At 40.5% G+C, this 23255-nt stretch overlaps 2 protein-coding genes across 2 annotated transcripts; both read right to left on the bottom strand.

The window, feature by feature from the left end:
* Nucleotides 1-4360: 4360 nt before the first annotated feature.
* On the bottom strand, nt 4361-6454 carry LOC117634650 (cytochrome P450 93A3-like). Its single transcript, XM_034368832.1, has 2 exons — nt 5411-6454; nt 4361-5042 (listed from the first exon to the last, which is right to left on the bottom strand). Exons 1-2 carry the CDS (start codon nt 6314-6316, stop codon nt 4401-4403), a joined length of 1548 nt encoding a protein of 515 aa, XP_034224723.1. The 5' UTR covers nt 6317-6454; the 3' UTR covers nt 4361-4400.
* Nucleotides 6455-17518: 11064 nt separating this feature from the next.
* LOC117635855 (cytochrome P450 93A3-like) lies at nt 17519-19558 on the bottom strand. The gene is made up of 2 exons (XM_034370228.1): nt 18644-19558; nt 17519-18154 (listed from the first exon to the last, which is right to left on the bottom strand). The coding sequence occupies exons 1-2, from the start codon at nt 19556-19558 to the stop codon at nt 17519-17521; spliced, it is 1551 nt and encodes a 516-aa protein (XP_034226119.1).
* Nucleotides 19559-23255: the final 3697 nt, after the last annotated feature.

Below are 23255 nucleotides of genomic sequence, written 5' to 3'. Positions count from 1 at the left end.
ATATGAGCGACTAGATGATGAAGTGTAAGAACCCAAAACAAAATATCTAAAAAGAAAGAAAATATCTAAAAAGTAAGGAAAATATCTTTTAGCGAAAAGACAATTTTGCCCTTGTATTATTTAATAGGAAAAATTTTGACTTTTTGATCAAAAAAGGATTTGGGAATTCCGCTTGCGCCATTGCATAGAGCACGGCGAAAGGAGTCCGTCGACACGGAGTGGGGCCGAATCGGAGTTGTAACAAAAAAGTTATGGTCAGAAGAGTCTCAGTGGCATAACCGTAAATATTTCGAAGTTGCATCTATATAAACCCAGACTCTGCGCGAAACGGGCCGCTGACTTCCAGAGGGTGCTGGCTCCGCCTCCAAGCTCCAATAAACACGGGACCAGTGGCGTTGGAACCGCCATCGAGTCCCCTACCTTCTCCAACTGACCTCAACCCCGGGGCCGCCCTGAGCTGGCGGGAAAATCGTGTTTTCCGACGGAGGTTCGTCCGAAGCTACCCAAACTTCCAGCTCGAAATTCTCCTTCGTTTGTCCACCAAATCGATCGAGTAAGGTATGGTTTCTCAGCTATTTTTCGTGCTCTAGCTGATGGGTGTATGGGGTTCGATCGATTTTAGCTCTAAGGGGTTCGATTTTGAACTTGCAAATTCGGCCGAACTTCGGCCCTTCGAAACTACTGTATCCGGTCACTTTTTGGGGGTGGTCCAAGAACAAAAGTGACTCCAAATGAGGTGTTTTACCTAGGGTAGGAGTTTGGAGTCTTGGTTCCGAGATTTTTCGGCCACCCGAAATCGCTTTGGACACCCGATCTGTCCCGCGCGTGTGGCGGCGTGTGGCCCAGGGTGGTGGCACGGCTCTGGCCAGTTTTGAGGTCCTCGTGTCGTCACGAGCGCGTGGGATTTCGCGGATCTCGATTCGGAGTCCGTTTGAGCCCCGAATGGATTTTCCATATCGCGCGATCCGTGGGGGCAGTGTCGTGTAATCGTTGGATCGCGCTGAATTTTGGATATGTCGGCCTACGTCATTTCAGGATCGCGTAGGATTCGACGGATCGCGAATCGGAGTCCCGGATACTCCGGAATCGCGAACCCTGGGGCTAGGGTTAGGGTTTTAAGCGATAACGCGATTTTGGTCAATCCGACCGTCCGATTCGGACCAAATTGGCAGAACATGGTTCCCGTTCTATGAGAAACCTTCAGGAAAGTCCAGATTGGCCATCGGAGACCGTGGACCCCACGGGTCCCAGGTCGGCCGATCTGATAGTTATCGCTTAGCTGAGTATCGGACCTCCCAAAATTGGTCCAACTATCCGAAAAGGCTAGTGTGGGCATATGAGTATTTTGAATCGAAAAGTACGTATTTTAGGAGCCGGGGGCATGGTGTTTAATTGGAATTCGTTTTATTCAGCAGTTTATTAATTTAATCTTTATGGATAATCAGGCACCAGGAACCCGACAGAATTGCAAAGGAGACCTTCGAAGGGTCGCAGTAGCTAGGACCATCTGTGAGTGGACTTTCTTTCATAAATCAGATTTCATGAATGATTTGATGTGCTTTTATGTAAATAAGTTTTATAAATGAGTTTATATTGATTTTATATAAATAAGTTTTTAGAGATGAATTTAATTGAATAAGTTTCTTTATTTGATATTAAGTAAGTTTTATTACGGTTCAGGACATGATCAGTACAGTAACAGTTCTATAAATCTGTGCTGCTTATTTACCAGTTATAGAAACAGAGTTTGAGGTTGAAATCAGATGAGACAGCAGCACAATTTGTGATTTCAGTTGTTATTCAGATTTTTCTAAAGGCTTTTATTTTAAACCCACCTCGTACCCATTTTCTTTATAGTGATTACCCAGAGTCGGACCGATGTCTACGGACATCCAGTCTGATTATAGTTCAGTCAGTGCACTTGACTTTGCCTCACGAGTTTCGGGGACGCTCGAACCGTGAGTGCCAGGATTTGCGGCTCGGCAGGCTTGGTGTCCCGAGACCTGCCAGGATTGCGGCTCGGCTGACTCTGTGTCCCCGAGACCTGCCAGGATTGCGGATCAGGCTGACTACGGTCCTCTGCATCCTGCCAGAGCGACTCGAGCTGACTTGGTGTCATCGAGGAATCTGCCGGCAGGACAGGCTGATCATAGTCCCCTGATTTCGCCAGTTTGCGGCTCGGGGAGCCTGTGTGACGCCCGAGACCTACCAGGGAATTGACGGAAAAGACAGGGGTACAAACTGGTGGTATTTTCAAAGGATTTTGAGTTTCTTTTATTAAATTATGATTTTCAGTTATTTTAAATCAGTTTTTCTGATTTTTCAGGCATAGATACCTTTATATTTGTTCAGTTATGCAAGTTTTGAGTACAGAGTTTTTATACACGTTTGATTTCAGCACTTTTATGAAAGCTTTGATTTCAGTGGTTTTGTATGAAACTTTCGTGCTTGAATATGACTGATATAGAATGCCTTGAGTTGAATATGCCTGATACAGAAAGTACGTATTCAATTTTATTTAGCTAAATTTTCTTTTTACAATGGGGGATATTATGTTATGAAAATTGTTTTGAAGAACATTATTTTTGTCCACTCACATTTCCAACATGTTTTTCGCCCCCTGGCCATAGAAGTACGCGGGATCCACCACCGGGCCATTCTTAGCTTCCATGTCTCAAACCAGGTATGGTATTGTAGAAATCCTCACAACCCTGAGGGACTCAGAGAACGCTCCGATATCCAGATGGAAATGTAGTGATTAGAGTTGAAATTGGTTGATTGACTATTCTGGCAGTTGGTGAAGAATTATTAGCTTGTTTAACAGGTGGAAAACTTTGGGATTAGTCAAAATACAGGGGAGACTCTGCCGAATTTTCGGTAGAAGTCTAAGGAAATTTTAAAGCGATATTGAAATAAGAAGGGTAAAAAGGTCATTTGTGCCGGACATTCGCCAGGTGTCGGACACGCACAGGACTTGGCTCGAATTCCAAAGTGGAAATTGGGTCGGGTCCTGTCATGAAGAACTCGAGCCAGTGGGTGAGACGGACAAAATCTTGGCGGCTTTATGGATCGTTATGCACAAATTAGGTTGATTATGTTCATGATAGTCTCTAAAATGATCTAGTTGAGCATGTGTACCAAAGGCATGGATATTGCTGTCTTAGTAAGTACAAAATTAAATGAAAAAGAAAAAAATAAGTGTTTGTCTTTTTTCATTTTGCTCAAAATTGTTGTTCTAAATTATGGCTCAAAATTGTTTCCAAAAATAAATTTTTGTGTTGCTTTTCTTATGCTTTGATTTTTATTTATTTATTATAAATAAAATAATAATAATAAACTAACGTAAGAAATTTTGAGTTTTAGCCCCTAGCCCCTAAACCTTCATCACCACTAGAACCACAAAAAATTTGAGAGGTTAGATTTTGTGAATAGAACCATTTTGAGGGACTAAAACAACACCTAGCCCCTTACTTCTTGCCCTTGCATTAGACATGCTCTAACCTAATTCATTCATTATTCATGTTAGTTGACCGTGTCATATACATGTTGGATCTTTCAATTGGTTGAAGTTACTCATTTTTATCTGCAAGTCAAGACCCTTTTCTATTAGACTAGACGCTGTTGAGAAGTCTATGTTGGTATTAAATTGTGTTTGCAAAGACTACACACCATGATGAAAAAAACTCCATAGATTTGTTAATGAAAAAGATCCCTTGTTGTTTAAAATATAAATAAAAATAATAAATTCCCTTGTTGCAACTTGTCATCATGATCTTTTTTTTTTTTTTTTTTGGTCTCATCATCATGATCAATTATTAGGTTGTGTGGCAAGTGGCATTACATTTTAGCCTTTGCATATTTGTCCCACAGACTACACAGATCTTAAGCTGCATCTTCAATTTTTTTTTTCTTTCCCAAAGTTATTCCCTTATTGTGAATTCCACTTTTCATTTTATAATCTTATCTTATTGTGTTGCCTTAAATTATGGTCTCCCACCAGGGACTGAATGCAATATTCCAAATTTGCATTATTGCCAAACTGCACATTGGGTCGGTGGACCTGGCTGGAAGCCTGCAGTAGGAGAGAAAGGTATATGTATGAGGGAAGCCCCAATTACTTGATAGATTAGATTCAAGATCACATTAATCTCCCACCATTCATTCATGTGGTATTTCTTAACATCTAAGATCAATCATGTCAGCTCAGACCAATAAAAGGGAAAGATCAAAACTCGAAAGGGTAAGAAAGGGAAATAAAAGAAGAACCACACAGTATTTGAGAAGAGTGTTTGAATTTTTCACCTCATCTATTTAAAAAGTGGGAATGCAGTAATATCCCAAAATCTTCATTTGGTCAAGCTTGTGAAAACATTTTTGCCATAACATTAATTGATCTTTGATCAACAAGACAAAAAGGGATTGAGCCTAGCCACTGGAACACAAACTAAGGGATGAGCCCTTGGAAGTGTTAAGCCAGGTCCCTCTTCCATGTCAGCAATACCACTACCATTTACTCCATCAAGTTTCCATTCAAAGCACTGAATCATAGCAGCGAGTGTTGGCTGAACAACCGCTAGTGCAAGTGAGGTTCCAGGGCACCTTCTTCTGCCACTACCAAATGGCAACATATGGAAATGTTGTCCCCTCATATCTAACTGGCTTTTCAGACTTCCCTCTTCAGTCATAAACCTCTCCGGCTCGAACTCCAATGGCTTCTCCCAGTGGTTCGGGTCTCTGTTGATAGCCCACACATTCACATACAATCTGGTTTTTGCTGGAATCTCATAGCCAACAATGTTGCAGGCTTCAGTTGACTCTCTGGCAATTAATGGGCTTGTAGGGTGAAGCCGTAGGGTCTCTTTCATTATGGCTTGTAGGTAAGGAAGGTTGGAAATGTCTGATTCTTGTATGAGTCTGTTTTTGCCAACTATGGAGTCAATTTCTTGTCTTGCTTTCTTCATCACTTCTGGGTGGTTGATCAGCTCTGCTAGTGCCCATTCTGTCGTAATTGCGGATGTATCCGTCCCAGCAGCAAATATATTCTGTGAAAATGTACCCAATACTAATTAATAACCAAGAATTTCTTGATTTGCATATGCTCATCATAGCACTTAGAAATAATCAATCTATTTCAATCAGTAAAAACAGTAATGCTTTGAGCATATACATTTTCAGGAGCAGAGAAGAAAAGGATTTCTTCAAGTACTATTTCATCTACAGATCTGGTGTTACATTAATTTGATAGTTTTGACAATGCCAATCATTAGGAGCTTAATGCAATGACCTGAGAGTTTTAGCATGACTCTTGTCCTTTAACAAATACTATAATATGAATGAAAGAATGAATCCTTCATTAGCAAGAAATGAATAACAGATAGTGAAGTTTTGTGTCAAGATCAGAGGTATGTACCATAATGAAGGCCTTTATGTTTATTCTACTCAATCTAAACTCTGAGGTCTCATCTTCGGATATGTCGAGTAAAATGTCAAGCAAATCCTTAACTCCATCACCACCTTCACCAAGTTCCTTCCTTTTCTTCCTTGCCTCTTGGTGCTCCTCTATAACCCTCTCCATCATAGTATTGAACGTATCACGCAATTCCTTAACCCTTTTCCCAAATCCCTGCAAATCCAAGTTCTTACAAAACCAAATTAAATCCGACAAGTTAAGCTTCCCTTTAAGCTCAGCAGTAGCTTTCACCACCTTCCTGACCACATCAGCATCTCTTTCATTTTTAGACCAACTCTGCCCCATGGTCATTCTCGTTATGATATTATTCGTTATCGTCATAAGCGCTGATCCAACATCAACAGCCTCAGCTGCCTTGGCCTTATTTCCGATCAATTGTACAAAACTTGTCAACTCTTCGCGCCGGACAGGAAGGAGCTGATCCAGTGTTCTTCCACCAAGAAGCTCAGAAACACATAGTTTCTTCATGAATCTCCAGTAAGGTCCATAAGGAGCAAATGCAAAATCAGATGATCCATATGCGAGGTAATCAACAACAGCCATAGAAGGCCTGTTGGAGAAGGAACCTTCATGAGTCTTGAGGAACTCTTTGGCCATGTCCGGTGACGAAGCGACTAAACAAGGAACAGAACCAAGAAAGATGTGTATCAAAGAACCGTAGCGGCTAGACAGCTTGTGAAAAGCTTGGTGAGGAATTGGAGCAAGGAGGTGGAGATGTCCAATGACTGGTAAGGCCATTGGACTTGGTGGAAGCCGAGGTTTGTTCTGAATTTTGGTGAGTATGGTTCGAACCAGAACTATGGAGACAAGGAAAAGTATAATGTAGCCTTGGAAATCTGCTTCCATGGTTGATTGGTCTTTGCTTCAATCTTGGAACAAAGATGATGATATGAGGGTTGCTCATATGAGAAGCTAAAACACTAATTCATTTGCAGGGTTGCTCATATGAGGGTTGCTGCTGAGGAATTAGATTTCCTATATATTAATATTGAGGCTTTGAGCCCTGTTATATATAGAATGAACTTTACTAGGTGGAAGAACCACTTTACTAAGTGGAATAGAGTGGGTAAGATAATATATGGATAAGAGCAACTTGACATTAAAACATAAACGTGTTTGATAATAAAAATAAAATAAAAACAATAATTTTAGTAACATTTGCAAAACATGATGAATTTATAAATTACTCTACTTGCTTACCACTGCCATAGGAGGCTTCAATAACAGATTAAGACTCCTTTGGCTCTTTATACTCTTTTAAGAAAGAGATATTGAGTCAACGGAGTTTAATATAGTAGAAAAGACCCTTGATTTATAGACCAATAGTCTCAGGTTTGAACCTTCAAGGCACAGTGGTAGTGAGCAGAGACAGACCTAAGATTTGAAAATGAAGTGTTGCTAGAGCTCCACCAGTAGAGCATTTCCGTTTCTCCTCTTCGTCACAATGAGTTGTAGAAAACAAAAACTATAAACAATGGTAAACTCTCCTTTGGCTGTGAGTTGAAAAGAAACTTGCAAATGAAAAACTGTTCATGAGAAGGCATGTCATCCTGCAAAGTGACTAATAACTCAGCATCTGACACTACTACATTTTACGATTTGTGCGACGAAGACAATTTCGTCGCGCAGAGTTACATTTAGTTGCACAAATTCAAGCTCGACAGAAAATTCGTCGCGCACAATCTGTCGCGCAAAGAGCGTGAAGAAAGACTTTGCGCGACTAATTTTTTCATTCGTCGCGCAAAATTGTGCGACGGTTACCCTTCGTTGCACAAGAGGTTCAGAGACGACACAACAATTCCTCGCACGAACTTATGCGCGACGAAAGAAGGTTCGTCGCCACAACAATGCACGACGGATAATATTCGCCGCTCGATACGTCTCGTAGACATTTGCGGCACCAAGAGTTCTTCGTCGGGCAATTCGTGTGTACACATTTTGTGCGACGAAAAACCGTTGTTGTAACACCCCGATCCCAAATTTCCCCAAATTTAACCCTTAATTAATTAATTAATTATTTAAGGGTATTTTAGTCATATTTTTAACCGGAGAGAGTTTGGGACCGTGACTTGTATTTTTGGATAGGTCGTGCTGAGATGAGTTCATAGACACGTAGTGGGCCCGAATCGGAGTTGTAACGAGAGAGATATGGTCAAAAGAAATCCAGTGGCACAATCGTAAATATTTCGAAATGGGATTTTTTTTATAAAAATCTGGTTTTCTCTCTCTCTCTCTCTCTCTCTCTCTCTCTCTCTCTCGCTCTCTCCCGCGATCTCTCTCTCCCCGACGTTCACTCTCTCTCTCCTCGGCTCTCTCCGCTCTGACCACGGCAGGGCACGAGACCGGTCCCGTTCGACTCGTCTCGTCGCCCCGACCAAGACCTGCCCGTTTTCCCCGTCGGAAATCACGAACTCCGGCCACGAGCTCGACTAGTTCGAACCGGAGCTTTCTCGCCGTCCCGCCGCCGCCTCCGCCGCCCAAACTCGGTGATTGAGGTATGGTTTCTCATCCTTTTTACGAGTTCTAGCTGATGGTTCTATAGGTTTGGATCGATTTTGGGTGTAGAAAATCGATTAGGAAAACCTAGGTTTTGGGCCGAATTTCAAAATGAAATTCCGGCCAGTTGCCGCCCGAATTGGGCCTTCTCGTAGTTGAAGAAAGTGATCCTGACCTCGAGTAGAAGCTAGGGTAGGAAGGGTGAGCTCGGGTGTGGAGTTTTTCCGTTTTCGGAATTACTCTACACACCCACGCGCTGCCGGCGCGTGTGGAGGCGCGTGGGCGAGTCTGGTGAGGACGTAAATTAACCCGATGAGATCCTTAGGTTGTCACGAGCGCGTAGGATTTCGCGGATCTCAATTCAGACATCGTTTGACTATCGAACGGATATCGCCTATCGGGCGTTATCCGGGTTCGATAGGTTGGGACCGTTGGATGTTCCCAAATTTAATATATGTTAATCTGGGTAATTTTAGGATCGTGTAGGAATTCACGGATCGTGAATCGGAGCCCCGGATGTTTCGATTCAATAATTTAAAGTTTATATTTTATATTAATTGTCAGATCGTGCGATCGTGAGCAATCCGACCGTCCGATCTGAACCAAACTTGCAGGACGAGTGTCCTATACCTTATAGAACCCATAGGGACTTTCGGATCGGAGTTTGGAGGTCGTGGTCCCCGTGGGCCCGTTTGACCAAGGTTAGGGTAATTCGACTCTTAGTTGACCGTGAGTCTCCCGGAGTAATCTCACCTTCCCAGGAGGATTATCGGGTGCTAGACTATTATTGGGGTTTACGCAATATTAGTATTAAATTATAATGATATATATATATATATGTTTGTACAAGGGTACAAAAGAGTCTAGAATGTTAGTTGGAGTGCTATACGCACTACCTTAGGTACCTCCCTGGATCTTGGTTTCACTACAAGCACCACCAAGTGAAAGTCAGGTCTAACGTGGCGTAGGTTATCCGGCGTTGAGACAGGCCCCATACGTGGCGTTGGTTGTACAGGCGTATGGGGAGATATTGTAGTATTGTGTTGAGGTCGCACGTGGCGTAGGTTATCCGGCGTGTCGACAGGCCCCATACGTGGCGTTGGTTGTACTGGCGTATGGGGAGATTTGTGATATGATGTTGAGGTCCCGCGTGGCGTAGGTTATCCGGCGTTGGGACAGGCCCCATACGTGGCGTTGGTTGTACCGGCGTATGGGGAGTTATGTGATATGACGTGCAGGTCTCGCGTGGCGTAGGTTATCCGGCATGGAGACAGACCCCATACGTGGCGTTGGTTGTACCGGCGTATGGGGAGATTATGGGGAATACAGAGAAATGAAATGAGGTATCTCCTAAGTGCGGAATTAGGTTTTGTGAGAGAACTACGTGTGGCTTGATCCCTCAATGAGGGTACGTAGGCAGCCTAAGGTTGTTAGGTACAGCCGCAGACTAAATGTTAGTCTTAATTTGTATTTGAATCGTTTGGTAGTTGGTTGAGAATTATTGGAAGGCCGAAGGCCATTTGTGTGAATTGCATGAAATTATATTGTGCATGCTGCCAGTTGTGGATATTAAATGCGTTTATATGCAGGTTGAAATTTTGGGAAATGTCCAATTTATAGGGGAGACTCTGCCGAAATTTCGGCAGAAAGTCTCGGTCTTTAGTAAGTGGGCCTGGTATCGGGGTGATGTCAGGAATTCCAAAGGGTTCGTCTCGGGTTTTGGGAAAATTCGGGGCGGGTCCTTTCAGTTGTCGCGCATATCCTTTTTGCGCGACGAAACACTTTGTCGTGCAAGAATAAATTATATGTATTTTAAAAAAATGTATCATTTTTATTTTGTAAAATGTGAATTTGCGCGACGAGAAAGGTTTCGTTGCGCAAAATTAATATATATAAATATTATTTAATTTTAATATTACGTTTGTTTTTTTATTTTATAAAAAAATAAATTTGGTTTTTTTTTTTGGTAATAAAATGAAATTCCAATAAAAAAATTGAATTGTAAAGAACACATTTATTATATAAAATAAAATAAATGTATGCTGCAAGAGAAATATTTAAAAAATAATTATGAAAATAAAAAAACTAATCAAATAATGTTCCAAAATCTACATTGTCGTCTGGCACATGCGGTTCAGAGGTCTGGGGGTCTACAGGGGCCGTCGTCTGGTGGGGATGCTCGGGATGGACGGGCTCGGAGGTCGGCACATCAAAATGCGGGACTGGAATGCCGGACTGTGCGAGGGACTGCAGAATGACCGACATCTGACTCTGAAGAGTGGCCACCTGTGCTGTCAAAGCAGTGACCTGACTGTTTGACTGCGCTGATGAACGGGGTCTGGGTTCCCTCCGCCTGGCATTCCCCATCCCTTGACAATATGTCCCCGGTCTCCTCCCTAGAGTCTGATCCAATGTCTCCGTCAAGATCTGAAACCCAGCATCCTGTGGAGGATCCACAGACTCGATCGGAGTATCGGGAGGAAGTTGGGAGGCGGACTCTTGAAGAACCAACTGGCTCCTCTCCACCATCGTCGTCTGTTTAGCATAACATAAAATATAAATTAAAACATTCATATAATAACCTTTAAACTTGAATGCGTAACATAAGAATTAAAATGAAATAATACTTACATGAAGGGACTCGGCCAACTCATTCCCAGGTCGAACATAAACGTCGCCAAAGACGTCGATCTCTGGGAATTTGGACCCCCCCTAAATTGAACAAGAGAAGAAAAATATTAGTACGAAAAAATAAATTAAGAATAATGAAATATTAAAAATTAAATAAAAATTATTTTATTATTACCTGTCGCCGTGCATCCATCCTATAGGAGAAGGGCCTGGAACCCGAATGATGGAGAAGAGTCTTCTTCTTCCTATTGCCCTTATTGACTTTGGCTTTATTCTGTTATACAAAAAATAAAACGTATTAGTTGAAATTGAAATTAAATATAAAAAATTAAAAAAACATTAGTAAGAAAAATATAATAAATTTGAAATTCATATTACAAATTACCACAAAAGCGGGCGCCTGAAAATGAGCCAGAGCCACGCCCAACTATCCTCTCGCCCCTCAAGCTCCTTCGGGCAACCCTCTTGAAGAGCGACTTGCGGATCATCAAACGCCTCAAAATAGTGGTGCAAGTCGCTCTTCCACTGTTTGTACCTCTCAGAGAAGAGTCTGTTGACGTACGCCAACGACTCGTCGTCGAGGTCCTCCAAGTTGTAGTTCGTCTGCAATAAATTAATTACATACATTTAAATAATAGAAATATAAAGTTTGAAAGAAAAAGAATTAAAAGGCCTACATACCGACAACTGGCCGCGAACCTCCGTCTTGATCTCGTCAGGCATGACCTTCCAAGACTTCCATTTCATCGGGCAATGGCTCCGAACGACATGACCAATGTCGTGGGCCAAGGAGCTATGCAACTCCGCCGTCGGTGCAGCCCGATGTCACTCGTCGTATCCGATGTTAATACGACTGTTGGTCACCCGGGTGACCTTCGCCGTCTTCAACTGCCGACACGGCCCTCGGGTGTTCTTCTTGGCTGCAAAGAAAGATGACATTAATGTTAAATAAATAACAAATTTAACTATAAAATACATACACACACAAAAACAAAAACAAAAACAAAAATAAAAATAAAAATAACTGGAGTTTAAGGAAATCTATACCTGGCTGTGACCCCGACGCATCAGTGGATGTGGTGTCGGTGGTGCTGGCGGGCCGATGACGCCGCCTGGCGCTAACAGGCTGCGCCACTGATGAAGCTGATGAAGCAGGCGCCTGGGACCCCGCGGGACCAACTGCCAAGTGGTCCATCAGTGCTGGCGCAGTGGCAGCAGATGTCGGCTGAGCCAGGGGCTCCGAACTCTGTGTAGTCGTCACGGCCCTACGACGTCTAATCAGGTCTGACATCTTCACAATTTCATTAATACACATACAAATTAATAAAATATACGAATATTTGAAAGCACATAAAATTTTATTAAGATTCTTGACCTAAGGTTTCCGAGTTCGGAGTATCCAAGATTTCGATCCACAATCCGTCGAATCCTAGACGATCCTAGAAATACAAGGTACACCATACGTGAGTTTGAGTTCAATCCAACGGTTCGAACATAACAAACCTGGAAATCGCACAGTAGGCAAAATCCGTTCGAGACTCAAACGGTAACCAAATTCCAATCCGAAAAGACCTACGCGCTCGTGACAAGTAGGGGATTGCACTGGGACCCAATGCATGACTGCTACAGTATCCCACGCGCCACCACAATCGCTGCATCGCGTGGGTGTCCAAAGCGATACCAATCACTGGAAAATTCTAAAAACTAAGGGCCAAGGTTCCCACCCTAGGTTGAAAACATCAATTGGAGCCACTATTGTTTTCGGACCTACCCCGAAAAATGGCCAGAAGTGGCCAGAATTGAAATTCAAAAACCAGCCGAAACTTAAGGTTTAAAATCGATTGCCCTATTGCAACAATTACTGAAATCCTACCCAACCATCAGCTAAAGCATCAAAAATAGTCCAGAAACCATACCTCAGGTGTTGGATTTGGTCGCCGGAGGAGAGAGAATGAGGGCGGCGAAGATTCGGTGAAAACCGAGCAAATTCCTGCGGCTGGCTCGACGGTGACGGCGGGGAAGCTCCGGGGTACCAAGGTTGTGGCGGCGTGGTACAAATTCTAGTGGGGTAGGGGGCTGAGGTGACGGCGGAGAGAGAGAGAGAGAGAGAGAGAGAGAGAGTTAAGGCAAAAATCAGAAACTGGGGAAGAAGGAGGCCATCGCGTCATTTCTGAAATTTTATTCAATTTTGCGCGACGAATAAATAAAAGTGTCGCGCAAAATATTTTAAATGACTCTTGCGCGACGACATAAGTATAACTTCCGTCCCACAATATTGTGAGTCCGCCAAAAGTTGGTATCAGGGTAGGGTTGCGCGGTTTTACACGACGCATAGAAATGTGTTTCGTCGCTCAAGGTTGTCATTCCACCAAAATTTTGGGACTTAGGGTTTAGTGGGAGAGAGAAAAGTGAAAACTTTGCGCGACGCTATCCCGTATTCATCGCACAATGTTGTAATTCCGCCAAAATTTGGGGTTTAGGGTTTATTGGGGCAGAGAGATTGTGCAACGAATATGGACAGCGTCGCGCAAGTCTGCTTTCTGTACACTCGAAAAAAATTTGGACCAAGTGTTCAAGGGGGAAGAGGGTGAAAGGGCTGACTGAGATTGCGCGACGAAGAAGTAATAAGTTTGTCGCGCAAGACTGTTTTCTGCACACCTTGTGCGACAAATCAACGTTATTTGTCGCGCAATGTTGTAATTCAGCCAAAATTTGAGGTTTAGGGTTTATGGGGGCAGAGAGTAGGGGTGGGCATCGGGACCGGAAAACCGGAACATCGAACCGAACCGGTGAAAAAAAAAACCGGTTGACCAAAAAAGTCAACAAATCGGACCGGAACCGGACCGAACCGGTTCCAACCGATTCTGGTTCCGGTTGTACATCTTTCCACACCGGACCGAACCGGACCGGTCATATATTTTATATTTTATATTTTTACAAATTTTTAAAATCTAATGTCATATTTTAACTTTTATAATCACTAATTTTCCAAGTTCAACTTCAAAAAATTTCTAAATGTATGAATTGGATTATTTGTTCATTTTTAAGCTAAAAAAATAAGTTATTTATTATAATTTTTTTAAAAAAATAAAAAATATTTTTTTTTTCAAAAAAAATTAAATTAATAATCCGGTTCAAAACCGGAACCGGTCAGAACCGAACCGGCCGGTTTTTGAAATTTTTTTTGCCTAAACCGAACCGAACTGGACCGGTTAAATAATACCGGTTTCGATTCCGATTTGAGGTGTGAACCGGACCGCGCCCACCCCTAGCAGAGAGATTGCGCGACAAATATGGGACAGCGTCGCGCAAGTCTTCTTTCTATACACTTGAAAAAAATTGGGACCAAGTGTTCAAGGGGGAAGAGGGTGAAAGGGCTGACTGAGATTGCGCGACGACAAAGTAATAAGTTCGCCGCGCAAGACTGTTTTCTGCACACTTTGTGCGACAAATCAACGTTATTCGTCGCACAATGTTGTAATTCCGCCAAAATTTGGGGTGTAAGGTTTATTGGGGCAGAGAGATTGCGCGACGAATATGGGACAGCGTCGCACAAGTTTGCTTTCTGTACACTCGAAAAAAATTTGGACCAAGTGTTCAAGGGGGAAGAGGGTGAAAGGGCTGACTGAGATTGCGCGACGACGAAGTAATAGGTTCGTCTCGCAAGACTGTTTTCTGCACACTTTGTGCTACCAATCAACGTTATTCGTCGCGCCAACCCTAAACCCGAAACCGCGGAAACCCTAAACCCGTAACTAGTTTAAATGATTCAACCGACAAACTTGTTTTTTTATACTTCGAGATCGTATATGCCGAAAATCTGAAAAAACAAACATTAGAGATCAAGTAACGGGACAAAACTTTTCGACGGTTCTAAATGAAAAGTCATGATTTAACGGTTATTTTAACTCCGATTTTGATGGTTTTTTACAGCTATATTTCTTGACCCTGTATGAATACAATTACTGAATTTGATCTTCAATTTAAGATGTTTACACTAGGGGGATACCACATAATCTTATGTTATATTTAACGAAAGTATAAACAAACTCTTCATTGTTGGTGAATATATGGTTTTGATGGCATACACATTCTACCAAACTAGTTTCAGTAATCCAGCCATCAAACTTGTTTGTTTATACTTCGAGCTCTTAGACCCCAAAAATCAAAAAAAAAAACATTCAGAGATCAAGTAACGGGACAAAATTTTTCAACGGTTATAAATGAAAAGTCATGATTTAACGGTTATTTTAACTCCGATTTTGATGATTTTTTACAGCTACACTCCTTGACCCTATATGAATACAATGAACTAACTCGATCGTCAATTTCAAATATATATGTGTGTATATATATATATATATTATATTATAAAATAATATATATTTGCACGACGAGATGTATCCTGTCATCGCCCAAAATTTCATCGCGTGATGGATATTAGGTTGTCGCGCAATGTTTTAACTTTACGCGACGAGTGTATTGTGGGTCGCGCAAACTATGCGCGACGAGGATTAATTCGTCGCGCAAGGATTTCGCGCCATTTACTTATTTAGGTCAAATTGTGTATCATTTTCATTTTTTAAAAATGTTTGGTGTCAATAATTTTCAAACTTTGTATGAAAAGGGTTTGGATATATTTATTTATCAATGTTTTATAACAAATTTTTTTTTTCATTTTTCATTTTTTTGTGTATGTCAATTTATTTAATAATGTCTCACGCGGTTGTTGTTGCGTTGACCTAACTCGCTTGTTCTTTTTCTTTTATAAAGTGAAGTGATAAACTTTCATAAACTCATGAAAAGTCAATCAAAGTTAGAATTGGATACAACCCCCTTAGGTTAGATTGTTTATCATTTTCATTTTTTAAAAGTGTTTTGTCAAAATAAATTTAAAAATTATTATTAAAAGGGTTTGGATATATTGATTTACCAATGTTTTATAACTAAATTTATTTTAATAATGTTTCATTTCTCCACATATATAAGGTTTGGATATAACAACTACATATATTCAAACATTTGTATTACACAAAATCTGTACACTAGCATAATAAAATTACAAAAAAATTCATTATTCATCATCTGAACTATAATAACTTTCGTTATCGTCGCTATCATCACTTTCGGTCTCCCAATCCTCCTCCTCATCCTCCTCTATAACTACATCATCGTCGTTGCTCGGGCCCACTGCAACATCGAATCTCGGAAGATCACCGAAGTCAATTGTAATTGACTGAATCGATATTTCGATTGTAAGACACTCCTTGTAAAAAGCTTGTGAGGAATTGGAGCAAGGAGGTGGAGGTGTCCAATGACTGGTAAGGCCATTGGACTTGGTGGAGGCCGAGGTTTGTTCTGAATTTTGGTGAGTATGGTTCGAACCAGAACTATGGAGACAAGGAAAAGTATAATGTAGCCTTGGAATTCTGCTTCCATGGTTGATTGATCTTTGCTTCAATCTTGGAACAAGGATGATGATCTGAGGGTTGCTCATATAAGAAGCTAAAACACTAATTCATTTGCAGGGGTTTAATTCCTGAGGAATTAGATTTCCTATATATTAATATTGAGACTTTGAGCCCTCAATTACACATGTTATATAAAATAATGAACTTGGAATAGAGTGGGTAAAATAATATATGGATAAGAACGACTTGAGATCAAAACAGAAACAAAGAGCTCGTGTTTGGAGAAACAGAAAACAATAATTTCAGTAACGTGTGCAAAACAAGATGAATTTATAAATTACAATAACTTGCATACTACTGCCATTGGAGGCTTCAATAACAGATTAAGATTCCTTTAGCTCATTATTTTTAAGAAAGACTTTGTATTCTTTTAAGAAAAAGATATTGAGTCAATGGGGTCTAATATAGTGAAAAAGGTCATTGACTTGTCAGTGGTTTTAGGTTCTAACCTTCAAGGGATATTGGTAATGTGTGCGTAAGAAACCTCATTCCCGTATAGTTTAAACTATCACTTGTATTATTAAAAAAAAATAAAAAGATATATATAGGATTTTTCTCTTATCCGGACATCCGGATTGTTTAGTCTGCGGATTCCAATGTTTGCAGTTGTGTTTCATTGTAAAAAATGATTTGAAACAGCACCGACTGGATATTTTTATATAGCAGTGTAGTGGCTTGTGATTTGGCAGCATATATAAGAGGAGAAAACTGAAGAAACATTGAGGTCCGCATGCTAAACAATCAGGATATTCGGATAAGAGAAAGACTCTATATATGTATGTATGTATGTGTATATATATATATATGTATGTATATATATGTATGTATGTATATATATATGAATTTTCAGACAACACATTTGATATCAAACTAGCCTATTCTCTCGCGCGGTATAAATTTTCTGACACTACATTTGATATCAAATTAGCCTCTCTCAACGAGCTCCAGCGTGCGAGAGGCCTTTATTTTATGAAGCGCAAGCGCGTTAGTTTTTTTATTTCGTTCATACCATTCTTGTGTTGGTCAAATGACCTGCTATCTTGCATATGAAAACATCATTACAATGAGCTCATTGCACAGATTGGAGGCTGCTCCATTCATCACATATACAGACAGAGAAATTATGCTGCAAATGCTATTGCAAATTGGTGTTATAACTTAGCGCTAGGTGGATGTCTCCTTGATGAGGCCCGAAGCTGGCTGGAAAATATCCTTCTTGATGATATCCTTGGGATCGCTACACCCCGCATGACACCTGCTTCTGCTTAGTTTGTTTTGTTTGGGGGTTTTTCCCATGTCATGCAAAAATAACTCATATAAAAAGAAAAGCTTTTACATACATGTCATACTGTAATTTTTCTGCAAAAAGAAATAGTAGGTTACAAGTATTTTTCTTATATAATATTCGAGTAGACATTAATCTGCTTTAAATTTGATTCTTAATGTCTGATCAAGAAGATGGAAAGGGATTGAGCCTAGCCACTGGAACACAAACCAAAGGATGAGCCCTTGGTAGTGTTAATCCAGCTGCCTCTTCCATGTTAACATTATTGCTCCCTCCTTCAACTTTCCACTCAAAGCACTGGATCATAGCTGCAAGTGTTGTCTGCACAACCTGCAATGCAAGTGAGGTTCCAGGGCACCCTCTTCTTCCACTACCAAATGGCAATAGATGAAAATGCTGCCCCCTCACATCCAACTGGCTCTTCCCACTTCCCTCTTCAGTCACAAACCTCTCCGGCTCAAATTCCAATGGCTTCTCCCAGTGGTTGGGGTCTCTGTTGATAGCCCACACATTGACAAACAATCTGGTTTTTGCTGGAATCTCATAGCCACCAATGCTGCAGGCTTCTGTTGACTCTCTCATAATTAATGGGCCTGTGGGGTGAAGCCTTAAGGTCTCTTTCACTATGGCTTGTAGGTAGCGAAGGTTGGCAATGTCTGATTCTTCTACCAGTCTGTTCTTTCCAACCATGGAGTCAATTTCTTGTCTTGCTTTCTTCATCACTTCTGGGTGGTTGATCAGCTCTGCTAGTGCCCATTCTGTTGTGATTGCGGATGTGTCGGTTCCAGCTGTAAATATATCCTGTGAACATGTATCCAAGGCCTAATTAATAATCAAGAAGTGCTTCATTTGCTTATGCTCATAGCATTTAGAAATTTATTGTGATTTTAAGTTTTCCTAAGCAAGCTAATGTCTGGCCTTATGGAAAAGAATTTGTGTAGGCCGGTTATGCACGTAACCTTCTTCTTGCATCATGCATATTGTAACAGAGCTTGTACAGAGGGAAGCAAAACTACGCTCCAAGTCAATTTAACAACATATAATCAGTGATTATTTATGCTTTAATGAACTCAGAGTTTCTTGAACTTGAACCAGTGTTTCATCTACAGATTTGGTGTTACATTAGTTCCATGGATCGAATATTTCTGTCAATCATTAGGATATTATTACATCACTTACCATTTAACTAATTAATAAATGAATGCTTCAATCTTAAATAGAGGCATTATCTATCAGGGAATGAGCAATATTAGGCAATGAAAGTTGTGTGCAAAGATCAGAGTTATGTACCATGATGAAGGCCTTTATGTTTACCATACTCAACCTAAACTCTGAGGTCTCATCTTCTGATATGTCAAGTAAAATGTCAAGGAAACCCTTAACTGCCTCACCACCCTCACCAAGCTCCTTCTTCTTCTTCCTTGCCTCTTGATGCTCCTTTATAATCCTCTCCATCATAGTATCAAACCTATCGCGCGCTTCCTTAAGTCTTTTACCAAATCCCTGCAAATCCAAATTCTTACAAAACCAAATAAAGTCTGACAGATTAAACTTCCCCGAAAGCTCAGCTGTAGCTTTCACCAGCTTCCTAATCTCATTAGCCTCTGTCTCATTTGCAGAGCAACTCTGCCCCATAGTCATTCTTGATATAACATTATTTGTTACCGTCATAAGCTCTGCTCCGACATCAACATCCTCAGCTGCCTTGGCCTTCTTTAGAATCAACTGTACGAAACTTGTCAACTCTTCGCGCCTGACGGGAAGGAGTTGATCGAGTGTTCTTCCACCAAGAAGCTCAGACATGCAAAGTTTCTTCATGAATTTCCAGTAAGGTCCATAAGGAGCAAATGAAAAATCAGCTGATCCATATGTGAGATAATCAACAGCAGCAATATAAGGCCTGTTGGAAAAAGACCCTTCATGAGTCTTGAGGAACTCTTTTGCTATGTCGGGTGAGGAAGCGACTACACAAGGGACAGAACCAAGAAAGATGTGAATCAAAGATCCATAGCGGTTTGACAGCTTGTGAAGAGCTTGGTGAGGTATCGGAGCCAGGAGGTGGAGGTGTCCAATGATTGGTAAGGCCATCGGACTTGGTGGAAGGCGAGGCTTGGTTCGAATTTTGGTGAGTATGATTCGAACAAGAATTGTGGAGACTAGCCACACAAGGAAAAGTATGATGTGGCCTTGGAAATCTATTTCCATGGTTGATTGATCTTTGTAATAATCTTGCAAAAAGGCGTTGATCTAAGGGGGTTCTTATATAAGGAGATGAAGCACTGTTTTGTTCTCAGAAGGTTTTTAGTAACTGAATTTCCCTGGATTTGAGAATCTGTTTATTCTTGTAAGACATGTTATAAAAATCATATCGCTATCGCTAAGGGGAAGATTGCCATTAGATTAAGACAAGTTTAATCTATTTGTTTACATTTTAAATTGTTTGTTTCTAGTTACATTTGAAAGCAACTAATCATTGGAAAGCTTGTGTAGTGTTCTAAGGGTGAGGAGCAGAGACTAGGTCAGCAGCCGTATTTGGTGCAAAATGGGAGTTTAAATAACAATAAGTGTACATATATGTATTAATTACAACGTTGTTCTTGTCATAACTTCTTTTTATCAAATTTTCAATTGGTTTAGAGCCGGCTATTTCCAAGTTTTTATATGCAAGCATTTGGTCATTCTTGCTAGTTGCTATCTGCAGCTGATTGGGTCAAAGACTAGTTTTCTCCTTTTCTTTATTTTCCCTTTTGGTGGGGGGTTGCAGGATTTCAACCCACATTCAACTTTTGGGTTTATTATGCTCAAAGTTGCTTCGAACTCTAACATGATTTGGTAGCCTAAGGTTAAGTGGATCTGTAAGAATTCTAAGGGCTAGTTTGGGATTGCTGTCACTTTTTTAAAAAAAAAAGTTGTTTATGCTGTGCTTTGAAAATAATTAGCTGTAAAGTAAAGCAGTTCCATGTTTGGTAAATAATTTTTTTAAAGTGCTGTTAATACAAAAGACAATGTTAAAACCGTTTGGTAAATTTTAATAAAGCTGTTGTAACTGTGAATAATGACTCAAATAAACATGATGTTGAAAATATTATGCGCTAATTATGTGAAACCCTGTATTTTTAATATATATATATATTATATTTTGGAAAATTAAATATTTTGTTACATATTTAGTTTATAACTTATATATACTGATAAAGCCAAAAGAGTTAGCTTGAGATACGTCCACTTACTAGCTAGGTACTTTAGACTTGGTTTGTTGTCAATCTGTGGCATAGCATGAAAACACCTGATGCTATTTCTCCTTGTAGATGGCAACAAATGCTTGGTCAATAAATTTAAGAGTTATCTAAAATTTACTTGGCTAGTAAGTATTTGAATCATTATCCTTTGTCTTGTTGCCAATTGCAATGAATAGTTATCCAAATTTATAAGCTCTGCAAACCCAACCAATAGGAAACCATTTGGTTGCCGCCTTAGTATTTACTATAAATAGGGTCATTTCCTTTGATTTTGAAAACACAGGACATTGCATAGTAGTGCATGCAAAGAGAAGAGAAAAATAAAGAGAGAGAGAGAGAGAGAGAGAGAGAGAGAGAGAGAGAGAGAGAGAGAGAGAGAGAGAGAACAAGAGAAAGCAAGTGGTGATCAAATTCTCAGGAGTTAGAGGTCGTAGCTTGTGTGTTTTCTTAACTTGGAGTTGGCTTTAGAAACGAGGTAGGGATTTCTTGGGGGCCTTTATAGGGATTGATCTAATTAAATTTTGTGAGCTCTATATTATTTGTTTCGCCTGATGCTATTTCTCCTTGTAGATGGCAACAAATGCTTGGTCAATAGATTTAAGAGTTATCTAAAATTTACTTGGCTAGTAAGTATTTGAATCATTATCCTTTGTCTTGCCACCAATTGCAATGAATAGTTATCCAAATTTATAAGCTCTGTGGTGATGAGAGAGAGAGAGAGAGAGAGAGAGAGAGAGAGAGAGAGAGAGAGAGAGAGAAGAAGAAGAAGAAGAAAGAAAACAAGAGAAAGCAAGTGGTGATCAAAGTCTCAGGAGGAGTTAGAGGTCGTAGCTTGTGTGTTTTCTTAACTTGGAGTTGGCTTTAGAAACGGGGTAGGGAGTTCTTGGGGCCTTTATAGAAGATTGATTTAATTAAATTTCGTGAGCTCTATATTATGTGTGATAGTGTATAATGTTCTTGATATACTATATTTACGTATTATGAACTATTTGAATAATGTTGGCATAATTATATCATGTCATGGTAATTGGTTGGAGTTGTTGGGTGGAGAAGATAATAATGGAAAATAGGGTAATGGATATAGTCTTTTGTGTAGTTGAGTCTAACTCTTGGCAGGTACCAGGTCTTAGGGATCCCACAGTGCACATGGTTTTTATTGGGGATTTGGGACTGGCAAAAGGGAGTTAGACAAGATGACTAACAAAAGGGGAATTATGGGATGATTAAAATGGGTGTTAGTTCATATAAATGGGCATTCGTGACCAAGTGGTATAAGCATGGTATGGGACGTACAGGTCTGCTTGTCCAGTTATATGAATTAATGAGATTAGATGAAGAGCATTCATGCATTGTTATTAACAATGTGAAATTTGGTTGTGTGATTGCATGTCACTTAATTCAGTTATATCAATCTACTATGGTAAGGTCTCATGTCCCTATTAAGCTGTGGTTGCTCACCATTCACCCTGTTTAATTTTTTCAGATGAATTAATGGGTAAGACAAGGGCTAAACCAGATGAGGCTGAATTAGATGAGAGTGATAGAGCTTTATTTATTAATTGTAAATTTGTAAGATTTTGGAGATATTTTTATAAGAGAAGTTTATTTTAAACCCATATTTCAGCCTTCTTTTTATTTTATTTTACTTTCTCATGCATCGAGCTCTGGCTTTTTGCCGACCCCCGGGTCCCGGGCGTGACAAATTATATGGTGGTAGTGGAGGTGGTAAAAGAGATGGAGGTGAAGATGGTGGTGAAAGAGGTGGTGGTGGAGGTGGTGGAGGTTGAGGAGGAGATGGTGGTGGAGATGGCGGTTGTGGAGGTGGAGGTGGCGGAGATGTAGGAGGAGGATATGGTGGTTGTGGTGGCGGTGTCGGAGGAGGATGTGGCAGTGATGGTGGTGGCTGTGGTGGTAGAGGCGTTGAAGGTGGTAGTGGTGGGGATGACGGTTGTAGAGGTGGAGGTGGAGAAGGAGGTTATGGTGGTGGTTGTGGTAGAGGATATGGTGGTGGCAGTGGCGGTGGTGGTGGTGCAATTTAAAAAAATAAATGATGGTATTTTGGGAATTTAAAAAATTCATTAAAGGCTTATCTCTGCTTCTTTTGAAAACAGCTTTGAAAAGCAACACAAAGCCTACTTTTAAAAGTTGCTGTTAAAAGGTTACTGCTTTTAAAATAATTGAGATATTTTATTTTTACAAACACCTTAAACTACTTAACTTTAAAGTGAAGCAGATTTTTGGGCAAAAAAAGCAATCCCAAACGGGGGCCTAAATAGAATACTGTCTAGTCGTTCAAAAGGCTTGTTTATATAGAGCTAGTATGCCCTACCCTATGTGGTTGATATTGCAATATTCATCAACTTCTATATCTTGAGGTTTGGGTTCGATAGGTTAGGACTGTTGGATGGTCTCAAATTTAATATATGTTAATCTAGTTATTTCTAGGATCGTGTAGGAATTCACGGATCGTGAATCGGAGCCCCGGATGTTCCGATTTAATAGTTTAAAGTTTATGTTTTATATTAACCGTCAGATCGTGCGATCGTGAGCGATCTGACCGTCTGATCTGAACCAAACTTGTAGGACGAGTGTCCTATACCTTGTAGAACCCTTATGAACTTTCGGATCGAAATTTGGAGGTCGTGGGCCCTGTAGGCCCGTTT

The sequence above is a fragment of the Prunus dulcis genome, chromosome 7 (assembly GCF_902201215.1).
Source record: "Prunus dulcis chromosome 7, ALMONDv2, whole genome shotgun sequence".
NCBI lineage: Eukaryota > Viridiplantae > Streptophyta > Magnoliopsida > Rosales > Rosaceae > Prunus > Prunus dulcis.
The sequence above is the reverse complement of the archived record's forward strand: the minus strand, read 5'-3'. Positions and strand labels throughout refer to the sequence as shown.

What these genes read in the sequence shown, in the direction of transcription:
- LOC117634650 (XM_034368832.1), bottom strand. Translation starts at nt 6,316, where the DNA reads ATGGAAGCAGATTTCCAAGGCTACATTATACTTTTCCTTGTCTCCATA. An exon ending in ACATAAAGGCCTTCATTATG is followed by an intron (nt 5,043 to 5,410) that starts GTACATACCTCT and finishes ACATTTTCACAG; the next exon opens with AATATATTTGCTGCTGGGAC.
- LOC117635855 (XM_034370228.1), bottom strand. Translation starts at nt 19,558, where the DNA reads ATGGAAATAGATTTCCAAGGCCACATCATACTTTTCCTTGTGTGGCTA. An exon ending in ACATAAAGGCCTTCATCATG is followed by an intron (nt 18,155 to 18,643) that starts GTACATAACTCT and finishes ACATGTTCACAG; the next exon opens with GATATATTTACAGCTGGAAC.